Source organism: Leuresthes tenuis, unplaced genomic scaffold, assembly GCF_036924035.1.
Source record: "Leuresthes tenuis unplaced genomic scaffold, fLeuTen1.0.hap1 SCAF_11, whole genome shotgun sequence".
Lineage (NCBI taxonomy): Eukaryota > Metazoa > Chordata > Actinopteri > Atheriniformes > Atherinopsidae > Leuresthes > Leuresthes tenuis.
In genome coordinates, this window is record NW_027325365.1 from 24036703 (window position 1) to 24056016 (window position 19314).

The following is a 19314-nucleotide window of genomic DNA, read 5'->3' on the forward strand; positions in this document are numbered from 1 at the left end:
TGGTAAATGGCTTTGGATAAATCAAATGTCAAGCTTTCCAGCATTAGGTTGCATGTGCACCCACTTATACACAGTGCTCATGTGCACAGCAATGTTAAGTAGAAAACAGCACACAGCCTGAGTTTGTCTGTGTGGGCAGAGGTGAGATGACACTGAGCTCTGCAGGATGCTCCTTTACCTCTGACATATCACGTCTGTTACATCGCTGAGCTTATTGTTTTCAAATGCATTCAAGTGATGTCATCAGACACGTTACTGTATCTGGATTACACTTACGTTTTGCCAGTGGCAAAAAGAGAGCTGGCTCAATGGCCACCAGCTGTTTGATGGGCTGGAAAACTCAACAGATTCAGAAAGAAGTCGGGGTTTTCCTTCCTTTTCCTTCTAAAAAGTAAAGAGAAGAGAGCCAAACGGATTTCTGCCATTCATGGAGACAATTGGAATCCAGGCTTTAATGGGGATTTAATGAGTTCTTTGAGTTTCTGAGTAATCTTTTTTATTGTGCAATATCATGACAAACCATAGGCGTGATAATTTAATGCAAAAAACATGTGACGAAACTCTTTTGGTCTGCATTTTGGATGAGGGTTTGATGTTAACTTGTTGAGATGACCTTAAAGGAAGGCCTATTCTGCAAGGTAAATTTGCAGAGAAAATGACTTAAAGTTCAAAGTTTGCTCCAAATATCCTAATCATAATCACCAGGTCTACAAGTCAAACTTTTTGTTAATGTTATAACTTGAGAGGGGTAACAGGAAAAAGCAAAAAGAAACCACAAAAAAGTGGTAAAAAGTTTGCCCCTAAAACATATTGATGGTGTCACAACTCTGCACATGGGCTGCACTGTGGATTCTGAAATCTGTCTGAAATCTGTCGACCTTGCTGATGTCCTGTTTGATGGAAAGCTGACCAAGTACGTCTGACTGCAACCTGTGTTTGGATAATCTAAATCCACTCAAATATAATTCAGCTGGTTAGGGGCTCTTTGACCCAGGCTACATGTTTATTTACATACAGAGCAGATAACTGAGCTTGATCACAAGATACAACCCATTCCTGCTCAATAGACATTTTAACATCAGGCTAACACACTTAGCACAGTCCACTTGTGATCTGATTTTTTCAGGATTCATGTTAGCACCAAATGTGAACCAGACCTGAACGTGGTTTGGGACTTACTTCTGCAGGGTCTCTGTTGGGACTTTGTAAATGCATGTTACACGTTATAGCATTTTGTAAGAAATATGTGGCACATATGCTCAGTTTTTTCATGGAGAGAAACTAAGTGTTACATAATAAAGACTGTCCAGTAAAGCTGTTGTTTGTGCTTCTCACCCCTGCATCTTTGCAATTTATTGCTTTTGGCACTTTCTTGTCTTTGTTATAAAATCGATTGTTGTCGAGCTAACTTTCAGCCAAACAGCATTTGATCAACGAATAGCATCATCTTTAGGGGGTATTTTTGCTTAGCTTTATGAACGATTGCTGTCCGTCTATGCTGAAAATTTACCAAAATTCCTTCACTGAAACTTCCATTACAATTTTGTACACGCTAACAAGACTACCCATGACTTGTAAACTGGGTAGGCTTGATAGCAATGGTGCTAAAGCACTAATTCCTCGGATAACGTTCTGCCATGCAAGCCGCTGTCAGACACTGAAACCAATGACCTTTTGCCAGCTGTTTAACTTTAGATATTTACCAATATCTTTTTATTGATGAAAAAAACGACATTCTAGAAATAACGTAACAAAGTTGCCCAGATTGGCATATTAGGCAGGCACTGAATATCAGTGAGTTTCTCACTTCCGACCCAGTGTTCTCTATTTAAACTCTCTTTTACTTTTGGTGTTTAAACTCAAACAAACATGTTGTTATTCTGATCAAGATAGAACAAGCTCTGGTTCTTTCTTAAAAAAAAAAAAAGTCAAAGTTGTTCGTATTTAAAAATCCCAACAACATACTGAAATATTTTACAGCAAAAAATGGATGAAAAGAGTCGATTAACAAACCTGAAAATTCAAGTCCCCATTCCAAATACTCACCAAAAAAAGACATCATAAATGTAAAAATGTAACTTTGCTGGACTAATATCTTGGTCATATGGTAAATGTAAGTCATTGCAAATGATCTGCTGTCAAAAAATGACCTAAGTGATTAACCCAGCTGGGATGACACCTGCCAAAAGTCACAGCCAAGAAACTGCTAACTGGGTCTCAGCAGGATGAGCACATCGCTCTGTTTACAGCTTCTGAGAAAAGCCTCCTGGATGATAAACATACAGTGGAAGCAATCACATGGTGTCACCGGTTCAACTCTGGGTCAGCCCATCTTTCCCCCTCCACCTCTTTGATAACGCTGAGATGCTATAAAAACATTTCTTCTCCAGCTGTCACATAGAGACTTATTTATAGTGGCATCCAGCTTAGTATTTTCTTTTTAATAATTCACATCGAAAGCTGAAATTCACAGTTTGTCATTCCTGTGTCACGGTGAGTTGAAGTCACCCGTCTGATGGCTTCATCACAACACTGACAATTTGAAGCCCTCTTAAAAAATAGGCATTCTCCAGGAAACTTGTCTGATTAGCTTTGCTTGTGACAGTCACATGAGGATGTGGTGTTCAGCGGGGGAAGGATGCTTCTGTCTGTTCACAATAATTCTGTAGGTTCCATGCCATTATTTCACTTTTTCTTGGCTGAAAATATTCCTCTTCATTGCCTAACATTACTTGGACACACTATTGGTGAATCCGCAAAGCATTACATGACTGGGTATTGCGTCTCCATCATATGGTTCAAACCTCATTCTATAAAACTGCTCTGCAAATGCAATCACCTTGTCAGTGGTAATGTCCTGGGATTTACTACAAGTAGCACAAGGAAGCAAAACTGGAAATATCTTTTTAACATCTGCAGTTTGAACACTGCAGACCCACACACACCCACAGCCTGGTGTGAGTGCTGCCGGATTCTCGTCCCAGCAGTTTTCTTCTATCTTTTCCTGAGTCCTTTAGAGTTCCTCCTCCCATCTTCACCTTCATGATGTTTTCCAATGAGGTCCCGGAAAAGAGTTTAGAAAAATGACGATCGCAGATCTTTTTTTTTTTTAAAACTGTACCCTGAAACTTTTCGTGAAGAAGCTTCTAGTTTTAATGCTCAGACAGAAGCTGTAAAAACAGCTTCCTTTGAAGTGTCCTATTATCAGTTTGTCAATCACCTGTTAAGTTTTTTCAAAACTTTCTCAAATCTGAAGAAAATGTGTGGGTGTGATTGACTAATTATTGATTGATTGATTGATTGATTGATTGATTGATTGACACCCTAGGCAGTTGTCATGAGTCTGCATTGCATTTAGGTCCACTAAGGAGACTGTTAGTGGACTGGTATCAGTAATTACTCCTCATGGACGTCTGGCTCGTTGATATTAAGGGTCTGATGCCAGAAGTTTACGCTGTCCAGGGTCTCCCCTGTCCTTCCCGAGCTATTCTGGTGTGTGTGTAAATACTCACTCTGTAGAGCTGTTCTTGTGGTTGTGTATTGGGGAGATGCAGGGTGGGAGGAGCAGACGGTCTTTGTCCAGACGCAGCTTCTTATTACACTTGACTGATGACTCTCCGTGGTCCGACTGAGAATAATAGAGGACAGAAAGCAGTGATAAAAGAGAGAGATGTGAATGGATTACGGAACGTTTCATGACTGATATGAGAAGAGTCTCTGGAGGAACATCCTGGTTCCCACCTTGTGTTTCCTCTTGCTCTTACTGGTGTGTTTTTCTGTTGGAGCCACCATGTTTGCAGCTGCTTGCCTTCTGTGTTTACCTCCATTCTCCCCTCTTTCCGTCTTCCCAGCCAGCCTGGGATGACTTTGCTCTTGCACAGGTGGGTTGTCCAGGACCCCCAGGCCTTGACAGATCTTCTCTCTGTCCCTTGTCATCGCCCTCTCCCTTTCCACAAAACCAAATCTCTCCCTGTCCTCTCTATCCGTCTGCCTCTCTCTGTCTGGTAATCTGTCTCTGTCACCTTGCCTCTCTCTGTCCTGCACTAATCGCTCATTTTCTTCCTGCTGTCTCTCCCCTTTTGCCAACTTCTGTCTTTCTCTGTCTGCCACACCTCTGTCTCTCCCTTCACCCCCGTCCATTTCTGCATTTCCCACCCTGGATCTGTCCCCCACACCCTGGCCAGGCACCCTGCTGAGCAAAGTCAGGTCAATTTTCACCCACAAACTCTGGATTTCATGGTATTCCCTCAGTGGGGAAAGAGGCGCCTGGTGCCCCACAGTGGAAGGTGGTGACATGGACTCTAGGTCCTTGCTCTGCCCACCCAACCCTCCAGGGTCAGGAACAGAATTTCCAAATGAACAACTTATGTTGCTAATGCTTAGGGAACTACAGCTACTACTGCTGCCATTACTACCACTGCTGCTGCTACTGATACTACTGCTGCTACCATTCGTGGTCATGCTGCTACCATCTTTGACTCGAAGTCCTGTTCCTCCAAATGTTTCTAGATTCCCCACACCACTAGCAGAGCCAAGGCATGGGAGAAGAGGCGCGTGTATGTGCGTGTTGGACATAGTTTGGGTGTTAATCGCAGAGCGTGTCGTCTGGGGTGGCAGAGCGGGGATTTTGATGGTTTCCTCGGTATCAGACTGGCATTCTGACGAGGAGGAGGAGGAGTCTGTTTCGATGAATTCTCTGGACTTTGGTGTGATCCTGGTGCTCGGGCCTCTGTGTTTCCTCTTATCCTGAAATATAAATGAATGAACATATGACAGCAATGACAAAAAAGTAAAAGCGGAGAGAGAGGGGAGAATTTGAACTAACTCACAGTCATTTATATGCACATATAATTCACACATGGCCAGTATTGTCTTTATTTCCTTCACTTAAAACAGCACACAACTGCACTAATCACCTTCCAGTAATCTGATGTATTTACCATGAACTGATGTGCTTCTAAACCCTTAGAAAAAGACCTGCTGCAGACAGACATTAGAATCAAAAGCACAGCTTACACCGGGTATCACTGAATGTGATAATATCATGTAAATTATGCGGCACAAGTCGCCAGCTTGTTCTGCTAATCTGTGAAGTCAAATGAAACATGTTTGACTGTCTAATTTTGAATGTCAATAAGATTCAGCGCACACAAGTCACGCAGTTGAGCGCAGGCTGTCTGTTTGTCACATGCAAATTAAAAGCTGCGTCTCACATTTCTTATTTTGACTTCTGCCATAGATGCAGTGGCTCAGTTTAAAAAAAGACAGACACTGAGTGGACACTTAGCTATTGCAGTTTAATGTTGAATAGTTGGAGTTATGTGAAAGGGGAAAAAGGCACATGAAGGCACAGCAGCTACAGCTGACATTACTTCAAGCAGAATGGTAAATGGTAAATGGACTTGTACTTGTATAGCGCTTTTCTAGTCAAACTGACCACTCAAAGCACTTCTAACACTACACGCCACATTCACCCACTCACACACACTCATACAGCACGTCTTAAGATACACATAACTACGTGCTTTCTAATCATTCATACACATTCATACCCTGATGGAGGCAACGTGGGGTATCACAAAGCTGGTTCACTTAATACCAAGGTGTATCACCATGACAACTTATGCTGGTAAGCAGAAGAAATGGTGAATTTGCCAAGGACTGTTTACAGCACAAATAAAAGCTTTAGTACCCAAGTTCAAAGCTAAGATTTGTAGAGTTAAAGAATGATATCTAACTCATTAAAAACCTGTTGTTTTGAGTGTCTTAGTGAGCCTTTTTGTCCTTTGTGGTCCTGGTGTCTTGGTGGTCTTCTTTCTAATTTTCTGTCCATGTGGCTATTTTTAGGGGGTCTTTTTGGTTGATTTGAATCTCTTTGCTGCCATTAAAAGTGTCTTTGTAGCTATTTTACATCTCTCGGTGGTCATTGATGAATGTGCTGCCGTTGGATGATTGAGTCACGTGAGAACGTTTCAGTCCTATTCTGTCAGATGCAACATTGTTAAAGTGGAGACCATTTTCTGTCATCCAGGCTCTACAATGCAAAAGAAAAAAGCTCCCCAGTTATTTTGATTACTTTTTAAACATATAATAAGATGGATGTGGATATGAAGGTGAACACTGATGCAGTTTTGAGAACAGTTGTAAAGAAATAATGTTTGTTCCAAACAAGCATCAGATTCACTCATACAGCCCTTCTGTCTTTACAGCGTAACAGGCCCTGCAGCGCCGTCCTCTCTGTCACACACAGGAATGTGTGCAACATGGGGCTCAGTTTAATTCCCCAGGACACTTCCAACATGTGGACACGGGGATCGAACCACTGACCTAGTAGACGGCCACTCGCCATGTACCAGTCTTGACAGCGTTTATGTCTAAAGGCTGATGTCTTTTTTAGCTATTGTACTTACTGTGTTGATCTCCTCTCTTGAAAGCAAGGCAGGTTGGATTACCAGCATAAGTTGTCATGGTGATACACCTTGGTATTAAGTGAACCAGCTTCGTTATACTAAAAATCTGAAGCTGAACATAGGGTTTACTTCGTTAAGCCACTAATCCTGCTTCACAGTACACCCCTCAGGTTTAAGGGTTTCTGGCACATCTTCATCTTCAAAGGTGCACAAAGATGGAAAAAGTGCATTATGGGGTTTTGTTGTTCAAACCTGGGAGAATGATTGGTCTACATGGACGTCTCTAATTGGATGTTTTGTACAACAATGTATCATTTTCAAACAGAGGAAAAAGGTTTGTGGTAGAATGATAATAAGTGTTAGAATGATCAACTGAATGTTTTTGTTGTTTTTCAGACAAAGAAACTGACTTTGTGTCAAATCAATTCAACATCCTCACAATTCTTCTTGTGTGAAGATCATTTGCCGGCTGGCAGCACCCGCCACAGTTCACTCAGTTTATTTTCCTTTTTAGGCGCTGCATAAATACATGTTGGATCTGTACATATTTGGAAAGTAACGCTGCATTTTGGCCTTCACTTCTCTCCAAACAAAACTGACCCAATCATCATTTATTTCTAACGAACACAAAAGGAAGTGAGATTCTGTTGTCTCTGCAACATCAACACCAGAAAGCGACGACAGAGGCGGATGCAGTGACAAAAAACATCACTATTGTTCACAGTTTCGAACAAAACCCACTCGCTGTAAAGATGCCAAGTTTTGGGCTCTTTCCAATGCCTGCTGCCATCTGCAACGCCATTGTAAGAAAAATTTAATGACTCGATGTTTTTGTTTTCCAAAAAAAGGAGAGAAAGAGGGTCCTGTCCCTTGTATAACACTTCTTCACAGTGCTGGAGAATACTTTCCTTTGTCTTTCTGACTGAAAACATTGTCTATCCTACCACGGCACAGCTACAGCGGGCTGAGGATCACTCACAGGTTGCCGATATAAACACTCAACTGGAGTTCTAGTCATTAAAGTAACATAAAATCTTCAAAGACATATTAAGCCAAAATCTTACTATAAAGACAACATGCAGACTTAAACAGGTAATCCCTCTTGATGTATAGTCCACCAGTAGTGGGACTACATGACACCGGAATGAATTTGATGTATGAGATACAGTTGATTTGTCGCAGAAGCAGAAAATAGGTGGAATATTACACATTGGCTCTCCAACAGACTCTGATTTGAGACATTTCAGTATGTGGACAGGATCGCAAGCTTAGGCCATGAGAAACCCTAAACCCAGACAAACACCTGAAAGATTTGGGAAAAGAGTAGGCTCAAAAGTTTAGACTCAAACAGTCTAAACCATCTTTAGGCCAAATGATATCTGGATGATGTCACATTTAGGATCTATTATAGATCAGATCTACAGTGTAAACGCGACAGATCGTACATTTGTACACTGCTGAATTTCATGCAAAGCATTATACACCTCTATGAGTAGTGCATGTCATATGAAAGCCCTTATCATTATCATTATTATTAGTCTTTCAAGCCTAAACTATGCAAATGTTTAATCAGTAGAGGAGGTAAAGCCTAACGGTTACAACACAAATGTTTAATTTGCTTCAGCGGACGAGTTTGTGAATGAAATGATGCGAGGCACCAGTGTCACATGGCATACACTAAAATTAACTCAAGAAATAAAAAGAAATAATGTGTTGTGTAAACTGATGCTGACATCTGTTCTTCCTCTAAATATGAGCACATATATCATCCTCACTGGTCAACTTCAGGTGTCTTAACATGTTTCTCCCAAGTTACAAGAGGGCAGCATTTACATGGTTTTACCGCAGTCGGTGGATTCCTTCATGTGTCTATGTTTTGAGTTTAAATCTTCTTGTTATAGAGCCTGATTAAGACATATTTGGTCTTTGTTCGGTCTGTTTCCTACAAAGCTGTAAAAATAATAAAAAGTCTACTTTCTGTTTGCAATCAAAAAGCAAAAAGAAACATATTCTGTTTCCATTTCAGTCGCATACTTTTCTGTCCACAGTACGTCTGACTGTAGTGACAAACTCAGACATGTCCAGTCGTTCCGCAGACAGGTGTTCATGTGCCTCACCTGTCCGTCACAGACGCTGGTCGTGTCATTTAATGTGAGACATGGTGACGGACTGTACATGGTGTATGCTAGCACGGGGAACACAAAATGTTTTGAATGTGGGGCACAAGCGGGTCGCCTGTCCTCACAGGCCTGCTGAGGGACGCTCCCACACGGCCGCGGTGTCTGGAGACGAGGCGGCGGTGGCCGTCGCCCCTAAACTGCGGAGCAACCCTGCCCCTCTGATAGAGTCTGATGGAGGAGAAATCTCCAAGAGACAGACTGAGGAGCAGCCAGCTGAGACAGCAGCTGAGACAGCAGTTGAGGACAGCTCGGCTGCTTCAGAGAGAACACCAGGAGGAGCAGAGGAGGTCCAGACATGAGCAGAGGAGGTCCAGACATGAGCAGAGGAGGTCCAGACATGAGCAAAGGAGGTCCAGACATGAGAAGAGGAGGTCCAGACATGAGAAGAGGAGGACCAGACATGAGCAAAGGAGGTCCAGACATGAGCAAAGGAGGTCCAGACATGAGCAAAGGAGGTCCAGACATGAGCAGAGGAGGTCCAGACATGAGAAGAGGAGGACCAGACATGAGCAAAGGAGGTCCAGACATGAGCAAAGGAGGTCCAGACATGAGCAGAGGAGAACCAGACATGAGCAAAGGAGGTCCAGACATGAGAAGAGGAGGACCAGACATGAGCAGAGGAGGTCCAGACATGAGAAGAGGAGGACCAGACATGAGCAAAGGAGGTCCAGACATGAGAAGAGGAGGTCCAGACATGAGCAAAGGAGGTCCAGACATGAGCAGAGGAGGTCCAGACATGAGCAAAGGAGGACCAGACATGAGAAGAGGAGGACCAGACATGAGCAAAGGAGGCCCAGACATGAGAAGAGGAGGACCAGACATGAGCAAAGGAGGTCCAGACATGAGAAGAGGAGGACCAGACATGAGCAAAGGAGGTCCAGACATGAGCAGATGAGGTCCAGACATGAGCAGAGGAGGTCCAGACATGAGCAGAGGAGGTCCAGACATGAGAAGAGGAGGACCAGACATGAGCAGAGGAGGTCCAGACATGAGCAGAGGAGGTCCAGACATGAGCAAAGGAGGTCCAGACATGAGCAGAGGAGGTCCAGACATGAGCAAAGGAGGTCCAGACATGAGAAGAGGAGGACCAGACATGAGCAGAGGAGGTCCAGACATGAGCAGAGGAGGTCAGTGGGGGACACAGCGGTGGTGGACAGGTACCAGAGTCTGACCAAAGTCAGGCCGCCGGTGCAGAGGTGAGGAGGGGGAGGCAGGTGTGACTGTTGGTGAGGAGGAAGATGGGATGGAGTGTGACTCAGAATCGGACTGTGTGTCTGTAGCAGACTCACAGTACAGCGGTGACATGCACACATTAGAGGATATTGACAGTTTTTTAGATGAAACCTTTGGGCAATCTGTAAAAGTTACTGATTTTTTTGGACAAATTTATAAATTCTGTCAAAACTTTACAGAAGATAGCCAGTCTCGACATCTTAGATGAAAAAAAAACCCGTTAAGAACAAAGAAAGGAAAAGGGTCCAAACGGTGCATAAATGAATGATAATAATGATGATGATGAATGTGATCTATCTTCTACTGCTCCCTCTGTCGCTTCCTGTCCTTATCGCTTTATTTCCTATGGATAGAATAAAAATAGCAACTTTAAATATAAACGGGGGGAGAGACCAATATAAAAGAGAACTAGTGTCACAAAAAGCTGGACATTATTTTCCTGCAAGAGAGTGACATGAACAATGAGGTGGACTGAGGTCTGTGGTGGAGAGGCCATCACACGTTGTCACATGGCACTAACCTATCTGCAGGTGGGGCCACTCTGGTCTCTCCGGGCCAGGACATTACAATCACCTCCACCTCTGAGATCATGGCAGGCAGAGCTGTGGCTGTCAAAGCCCAAATTCAAGGCTTCAGTTTCTGCCTCCTCAACATTTATGCCCCAAATCTGGGCTCAGAAAGACTGGACTTATTTCAGAGGGTCTCTGCCTTTGTGAAGCAGTGCAGTCAGGATGACTGCCTAGTGAGAGGAGGAGACTGGGAGGAGACTGGAACTGCACAACCGATTTCACTCTGGACAGGACCGGGCAGGAGCCCCACTTGTGGTCTGCTGCAGCCTTGAGGCAGCTGGGAGCGGAGGTGGGGGTGGTGGACACAGGGAGGGTCAAACATCCAACCGACAGACAATACACATGGGTGAAGGTGGTGGATGGGGCGGTGATTGCAGTCGGGTTAGACAGGGTCTACATTTCACAGTCATATAGTAATATTTATCCTGTAGGTTTTCCTGATCACCATTTAGTCACTTTAGATTTTCACATCACACAAACACCCAAACACAGCTCGCACTGGCACTTTAACACTAAGCTGCTGCATAACACAGATTTTTGTGAAAAGTTTGAGACTTTCTGGGAAATTTGGAGAGGGAGGAAGGGTGATTTTGAGTCAGTGGTGGGAAGTAGGTAAGGTACATATTAGGATTTTCTGTCAGCAATACACCAGTCACTCCACAACACAGGTCAGAGGGACCATATAGTACTTGGAGCAGGACATCAGGGACATGGAGGACAGACTGCACACACACTGCACACACACACACACACTGCACCAGAAGAGACAGGAACTCAGCACATTTTTACAAGAGAGGGTAAAAGGGGCTTTGGTCAGGGCACCACCATCCGGGACATGGATGCTCCCACCTCCTCCTTTTTTAACTTGGAAAAATCTGTCTCTTGAACAAAGCAGATGGTTTGTTTGAGGCTACAAACCAGGCTGAAATGAGGAGGCATGCAGTGGAATTTTACAGCGCCCTTTTCAGAGCGGAGGACATCCACAGAGGGTGCCAGGATGAGCTGTTGTGGGGACTTCCTCAGCTGAGTCCTGAGGGCAGGATCTCCATGAATGCCCACATTTCGCTGGAGGAGCTGACCACTGCAGTGGGACAGTTAACGTTTGGTCGGACCCGGGGATGGACGGCTTACCTGCCGATTTTTACAAACACTTTTGGAGGGTATTGGGTGCTGACTTGTGGGAGGTTTCTACTAGAGTGTTCAAGGACAGGTTTACTGCCGGCCTCCTGCAGGAGTGCCATTCTTTCTCTCATCCCAAAAAAAGGGGATCTGCCACTTTTAAAAAACTGGAGGTCTGTGGCTCTATTGTGCACAGACTACAAACTATTATCTAAGGTGTTTGCCAACAGGCTCAAAAAAGTGCTGTCTGGGACACAGTAAGAGTGGTCTTACTGTGTCCCAGACAGGTCCATTATGGACAACCTGTTTTTAATGAGGGATTTGTTTGACATGTGTAAATTGATAGGGCTGCACGGCTCGTTTGTCTCTATGTGGCCCTGTGATGGACTGGCGACCTGTCCAGGGTGTACCCCGCCTTTCGCCCAATGACTGCTGGGATAGGCTCCAGCCCACCCGCTACCCGACTGACGGATTGACGGTATAGGAAATGGATGGATGGATGGATGGATGTGTAAATTGTAGTTTTGATATCGGGGTTTTCTCACTGGAACAAGAAAAAGCGTTCGACAGGGTGGATCATTTCTTTTTAGCACTTTAAGGGCTTTTGATTTTGGTGGGGTTTTTTTGTCACTGCTGGGTTTGTTGTATACAGATGCTTGTTGTTTGGTGAAGGAGAGTGGAGAACTGAGCTGTCCAGTAAAGGTAAGGAGGGGGATTAGACAGGGCTGTCCTATCTCTGGACAGCTCTACTCTATAGCCATCAAACCCTTCCTTTGTAGACAACGGTCCAAAATGTCAGGTATCTGAGAGAGAGAGGCTGGACTGGGGAAACTTGGCCATCTATTAAAAACATCTGTCCCTCACCTGGCAGACCTGCTGTGCATCAAGTCCACCAGAGTACTGCTCAGTCTGGTGGAAGAGATCTGTGTTTCCCTGCCAGCAGGCCTCAGGGCGTTTGCTGAAAACCGGACTCTATCTGACCAATGGGATGATGAATTTAAGGACGTTTTTCCCTCCCTGGCTGTTTCTCCAGCTGTGGGACAATGGCAGCCAGAGGAGAATGACCTGCTGAGTCTGGAAACCTCAGAGTCCACAAACTTTGAGACTCCGGGAAAAAAAGACATTTACTTCCTCTGCTTTAAGGTCTTGAACTTACGTTCGCTGGCAGGGGTGAAGGTGTTGAGGTGGCATGAGATCCTCCCTGAAGGGCTGTTGGCGGTCCATGTACAAACCTCCTGGCAACAAACGGACAGGAGACCTCCAGTGGAGGATTGTACACGGGGCCATAGCTACGAACAGGTATGTGGTGCGCCTTGATCCAAACACGGGGGACGCCTGTCCTTTCTGCTTCCAGTCAGAGAAAGTTATCCATCTTTTTGTCCAGTGCCCCAGATTAGAGGCTCTGTTCAGACACCTTCAGAGGTGCTTTAAGGGGTTTGGTCAGGTATTTTCTTTTAGTCTTTTTATTTTTGGCCCACGATATTGTGCTAAAGAGAAGTCTGTCCATCAACTGATCAATTTTATTTCAGGGACAGCAAAGTTGGCCATCTGGATGACCAGGAAGGACAGGGTCAGAGGTCAGGGGTCAGAAGACGTGGTGGTCATGGTGACTGGACTGATGGCAACTCGGCTCAGAGTAGATTTTAGTTTTTCTAAACTGACTGGGACAACACAGGAGTTTGTTAATATCTGGGGACTTAAGGACGTCCTGTGCGCTGTCAGAGAACACTCTCTGATCCTGAACTTTAAAAAAAAAATGTGTCTGTTTTTTTTAGTTTTAGGTTTTTATTTTTGTTTTTGGTTTGATATTTTAGTTTTTGTTTTGAGTTGGTAATAAAGAAAAAAGATTTTGGAATAAAGGTTGTTTCAAAATAAAAAAAATGTCTTTCTTTCTTTCTTTCGTTCTTTCTTTCTTTTTCCTTCCCTATAATTTCTTTTACAAAATTTCAAACCAGTCAGTGTGGAACTGCCATTTATGCTGTACAGTTGTGGAATTTGAAAAGGTCATCTAAAGCCTGTAAACTAAAGTGACTATGTCAGGATGGATGGAGAATCTGTTACATATGTATTAGACTTGGTCCTGAGGTGTGTTCCAGAGTGCTGGAAAGCAAGCCTGAGGTACTTGAGTCATGCTCTCAAAACACACACACACACACACATGTACATGTCCCACCCTAAAATCTAACCTGGTTTACAGCGGCAGCAGGTCCTGGCACAGGCGTTTGCTGCAGCGCTGTTGCTGGAGGGGCCGTGGTGGTGTTTGAGCTGGCAGCACTGCGAGGCTCTTTCCTTGGAGCCGTCTTCCCACTGGGAGGTTTACTTCGCGGTCTTGGGGGGTTCTGATGCTCCAGGGAAGGGGGAGGCAACAGGTCCTTCTCTCTGGCTGCAGGGCTAGTTGAAAAAAAGAAATAAAAATCACTCTCTGACTTAGATTCACCCTTGGACAAGGCACTAAAGACCAAACTACTGACAAACAGCAGAAGGAGTTTTCCTTCACTAGCTAAAAAAAACATTCAACAGTATGAAATCATTGAAAACAGCACACACTCAGCTAATTTTGTTTGGATTTGGGAAGCTTAAGATGAAAGTAAGGAGAAGAAGAGGTGGGTGAGGGGAGAAGCCAGAGGGTGCTTTTTTTCTAATCAGCCTGAAGTCAGGCTGAGTGTGGAGGCTGACATGGATTCTATTCATTCTGAATATTTCTTTTCCCCACAGACCTGGCAGTGACAGTCTTAAGTGACCTGCTGCCAAGAAGCTCAGAGATCCAATATTAAAGTCCTCAAGCCTGATGTAACGTATGTGTGCTTTTACCTGAAAAAAACTATGAAAAAGATACTGATAAACTCAAGGACGAATTTAGAACTTTATGAATGAAACAAACGTGGACAATATGCAGAGATTTTCTAGTGTAGTTTTTCGATTAGCCACAGCACAACAAACCAGATTTACACACACTCATACAGCACATGCAGTGCTACAGGCCCCGCAGTGCTATTTTTCTTCTATCGCATACATTCACACACCGATGGCAACATGGGGCTCAGAGTCATGCCAAAAAACACTTTGACGTGCAGTTCGGGGAGGCCGGGAATCAAACTGCCCGCCTTTCATTTAACAGACTACTGCTCTTCCTCCTGAGCTCCAGCCTTGTCATGTTCTTCTTCGTATCTTTAGAGGCTGAGAAATAAAAGGCGTTACTTTTCCAGAAAACCCTCATATTTCAAAAGGCTTTTAAAAAAAAAAAAGCATCAGGTCTGATGGTTAAGTTGTAATTTCTGGCAGGCCTGTAACGATTCAACCACAAACATGTAACACGTCACTTATACTAGACAGTTATTATTCTTTATGTATGATGCTGGATTATGGTAATAAAACATGAAGCTGAAGTTGAATCATTGAATGTGCACCTCATCATGTTGTGTTACTGAGCTAGTACTGATGAAAAAAAAACACTCAATCCTGCTTTTAGTTTTCCTCTTTCAAATATCTTTGTGTGCAGGCGTTTGAAGATAGAACTGAGGAAACAAGATCACTGTGAAAATCTCTGGAAGTCCCCTCATTTGGTCCCAAATGATGGAGCTGAAATCTTCCAATGATTTGGATCTGGTGCTTAAATCGGCCGTGGTGTATGATTCTAATCCTTTTCTCACTCATTAAACCATTCAGTGACCCCTGGTTCACTGTCGATGGGGGATTATCATCCTGAAGAAACATATCATCATCATTGAGACAAAGTTTCAACCATCCATTTCTTTGCTTTGTTACAAAACGCCTGCAAAGCTCTCCTGTGGGCTCAGCTGCATTAACTGCACTGTTTTGCCTGACAAGAAGATCCAGTTTTTAAATTTTTCTTTTACAATGGCAGTTGGTTAAACCTGGGAGTTTGCACAGTTGTTTTCATTTGTCCAACAAAGTACTTTTTTAACTAATACAAAATTAATAATATGAAATCTACTCGCATGAGATTCTGCTCCTTCATCCTAAATATACCTGTGCTGGTTGGCTCTGCTCCACGTCTGGTTCTGATTGTCCTCCACACTGTTTGACCTCTCTGTCCTTCGGGGCTGTTTCTTCCCGGTGGTGTTCCTCCTCAGGGTTGTGACTTCCTGCCCCGACAACAGGCCCGGTGACAGCCTTATCTTCGACCTCTGGCCCTCCCCTGAGGCCTTCTGGTTGAGCTTGCCTTTGGCCTTCTCCCTGCTCGTGCTGCACAGAGCAAAAATAGTTTTTTTGGATATGGCTAAAGATACATTTTTGTCAATATTCTAAACAAATGCACTTGTGGCACCTACCAGAAGGTTGCCCTTGTATCTTTGTGCTCCACCGCAGGCGCAGCTGGAGCCGATGCAATGTTGGATCCACAAGCCTTATTCTTAGCAGCTGTTCCCACTCCCGGTGCTTCATTCCTTGGAGAGAACGTCTGAGGATCCTGGCTGATGGAGCCTAAACAGCGGATCGTTTGACCTGAATAAGTCTTTCTAATCTAGTAGTTTACAGATGTACACAGGGGTGTTAATCTTCCATTCACACTAACCTGCGCCATGATGTTCTTGCTGTGGTGGAACCAGGGGTTTGGACTGGGCTTGAACTTTATTCAACCAGCTGTCCAGCTGCCACTTGTTACTAGAGGGTGGCTCCGGCTAGAGAGACAACAGCAACATCGTTAGTATTTCAGTAAATACGCTCTGCAACACCTACATTTCATCAAAACTCAATCAAATCAATCAATCATTCAATAATCACTAAAAGCATTTTAAGTGAAATGTGAAAGCAGCTTTTTTATATTTTTGGTTTGTGGAATAGTTTCAAGTAGTGTATACTGCTTCTTTCATGTTTGGAAGCTGCTCCACTGTCACCACTTTCCTTTCTTTACACCTACATTTTTCCCTCACTTTCTTCCAGGGCGGTCGACTGCACAAGCCGATAACAGCAGGCTGCGTTAAGCCATTAAAATAATGTGATAACTAGTGTCATAATTCATCTGCAGCTGGGGTTTTAAGACTTCCAGAGCAGCACTGAGAAACAGTGGGAGGAGGTCGTTTAAATGTGGTGTCAGGCTTAGGCTGAGGTAAATAGAGGCAAATGAGGGAGGATGAAGGGGCAGTGAAGGAGCATCTGACTCTTTATATACTAATTATATTGTTGCAGCATAGAAATAAATGATTGATAATGCAGTAAAATATTTTCAATAATTGCTATAGATAAAAAGGTTTTAGTGTAAAACTATTGTACTGGGCATGAAAGATCTTCTTGAAGAAGCCTCTGACTGAATCCCTATGGTGCATATAGGTTGTGCTGTGTTGTCAGCTATGTTGAGTGCCTTGTACAACTGTTTTTTGCATACATTCGCATCAGCTTCAGGGGCTCCTGTTTCTAAATTTTCCCTACAAGTGTGCACACTTGCTGGAAATACGCAAACACGGACACACAGATACACATATATGCCACCGTACCTCAGGGGTGTTTGTGCGGGAGGCCTGATTATACTCGCTGTCACTGGAGCTGCTCTCTGACTCGTCGGTGTCAGACTCCGAGCTGCTCTCTGATTCACTGCTGCTCCCTGATGCACCACTAAAAAAAAAAAGAGAGAAAGAGAAATGAGAGAAGGGACGGTGGGGGAGGACAATCAACATGTCACAATGTAGCAAAACCAAAACAGTCTCATATGCTGCTGAGGAAGCGTACCGGCAAACACTGTCACCACTAATAGGATTGTGCCAAAAAGTTCCACCGTGAAGTTTCACACTTTGAGGGGCTAAACATCTATGTTCCCCGGAGTGTCTCGTTTTAAAAAAAACACCTGCAAGCATCGTCTGGCAGAAGCGAAAAACAAGGAAGGATCTATGCTAATGATGGTTTACGTCATCTTAACTCATCAATCCACAGATCCATGACTGGGAAAGTCAACCTATAAATAGTCCTCTTAAAGTACACTATAAATAGGTCTAAAAACAACACAATGTGCTAAAGTACCCGCATGCTCTCACAGTTGCTTCTTCCTAAATTTCACTGCTCGTAAAAAGTTTGGACAAGAGTCACAGTCTCCCATCTCAACTTTGTCATGTTTTCTTTTCCTTTATTGATAGCAAGCAAAATCATTTTTCAATAAAAAAAACAACCACAGCCTACAGTTAATTGAACATCCTAGTTAGAGAATGATCCCCTCTGCAACTGAACCCAGATTACCTCAGTACCTATATACTACAACGTAGTGTACACTCATATAAAACTCTTCTAAAATCCTCACCTTCAGCCTCACGGATGCTTCTAGAAAAGAACAACTTAGACTGTGACTGGCATTTGTGTTAACAAACTTTTTTTCTTTTCCCCTGCTGCTGTTATTTGAAACCCTGCAGTCTTTCCTGACTCATCGTGCCAGTTAGTCTCAATCAGTGTCAGGGTTATCTAAGGCACCCCGCTGGGTCATGGCTTTCTCTCCTGCTCCTACTTTGTTATCTGCCTTTGATATTTGATGCTTGTTTGCCATTCCCATAAAATGATGACGGGAGCTGAACAAGAAGTATGAAATATACATGGTGCATTTTTGCTGGAGACCAACACTAATACTAATAGAGTACAGTCCTAGGTAAATGATGATAATAAAATAAAATATGACAGTTTTTGTTATTTTACATGTTCATCAAAACATGCTAAAGCCGCAGCTGCATCATTAATGTGAATATTATAGAACTGCATGATGCATGATCTTAAAGTTTAGATTTGAGAGTATTGACATTGCAAATATATCTGAAGAGTTATACAGATACATATCTTTAATATGTACAACCCTCTTTTTCAGGAGCTGGATTGGACATATTGGACAAATCTCAAAAGCGGGTTCATCAAAATAAATATATCAGAGAGTGAAGAAAGTCTTGGGGGTCTGGAGGCTATTTCAGTTGTCATTTGGCAAGAGGCGGGGTGCACCCTGGACAGGCCGCCAGTCCATCACAGGGCCACACGGGGACAAACAAGACTAATGCTCACACTCACTCCTAAGGACAATTTCAGAGCCACCAATTTACCAAACATGCATGTTTTTTTTGGCGGTGGGAGGAAGCTGGAGTACCTGCAGAAAACCCACACATACACAGGGAGAACATGCAAACCTGAAACCCTCATGCTGTGAGGCGCTGGACTGGCCTGCCCGCAGTAGACCTTTCACCAACTGAAAACATTTGGTGCATTAAGCCTAATTACCTAATCATGATACTGATCTGATGCCAAATATCCTAATTAGTTGAAACATGTTTCACCAACTGTTTATTTTCAGTATGACTGACTTTGCCCCTCTCTTTAGTATTGCATTTGAGTCCAAGCCTGAGTTAAACTAAAATTGTGACAAATGTAAAAAGATAATGTTGAAAATCCACCGTCTTTTTGCTGAAATTCCTGACAGTGACATTTTGGTCAAACTTTGGTTCCAAACTTCAGACAGTCATTGTTTGTAAAGAAAATGAACATTTTATTTGTGGTTCTGTTACTCTTTCACATTAGATTTCAGTTACATACTGTAATTTCTAAATCCTTCCACCAGTTTAGTTGTAAAAACCTTCAAATAAAGCTAAAATATGTTTTTCTAAATAGCTAAATAAGGAGAGGGAAATTTAATCCACAAAAAAGATTTGAATTATTATCATATTAGTAAGTGGACGAACATAATGGAAGTCTCTATGACCTCTTTTTTTTCCCTGTTCAGTTGAATTTCTATCTTTTCATCAATTTTCAAAAATAACTAATCAGAGAATGTGACCACCTTGTCGCAGATTTACTAAAAGCGAAGCACGTGACCAAAACATTGGT

At 43.3% G+C, this 19314-nt stretch overlaps 1 protein-coding gene across 3 annotated transcripts in view; it reads right to left on the reverse strand.

The window, feature by feature from the left end:
- Nucleotides 1-19314, reverse strand: part of aff2 (AF4/FMR2 family, member 2) — a 179445-nt gene that overhangs the window by 22084 nt on the left and 138047 nt on the right. For all 3 annotated transcript variants that reach the window (XM_072396214.1, XM_072396213.1, XM_072396212.1), the window contains exons 11-17: nucleotides 16965-17082; nucleotides 16046-16151; nucleotides 15804-15954; nucleotides 15502-15717; nucleotides 13698-13902; nucleotides 3742-4746; nucleotides 3513-3628 (exon numbers count right to left, since the gene is read on the reverse strand). In XM_072396214.1, the coding sequence (XP_072252315.1) occupies nucleotides 3513-3628; nucleotides 3742-4746; nucleotides 13698-13902; nucleotides 15502-15717; nucleotides 15804-15954; nucleotides 16046-16151; nucleotides 16965-17082 (1917 nt within the window). The remainder of the gene's footprint in view (nucleotides 1-3512; nucleotides 3629-3741; nucleotides 4747-13697; nucleotides 13903-15501; nucleotides 15718-15803; nucleotides 15955-16045; nucleotides 16152-16964; nucleotides 17083-19314) is intronic.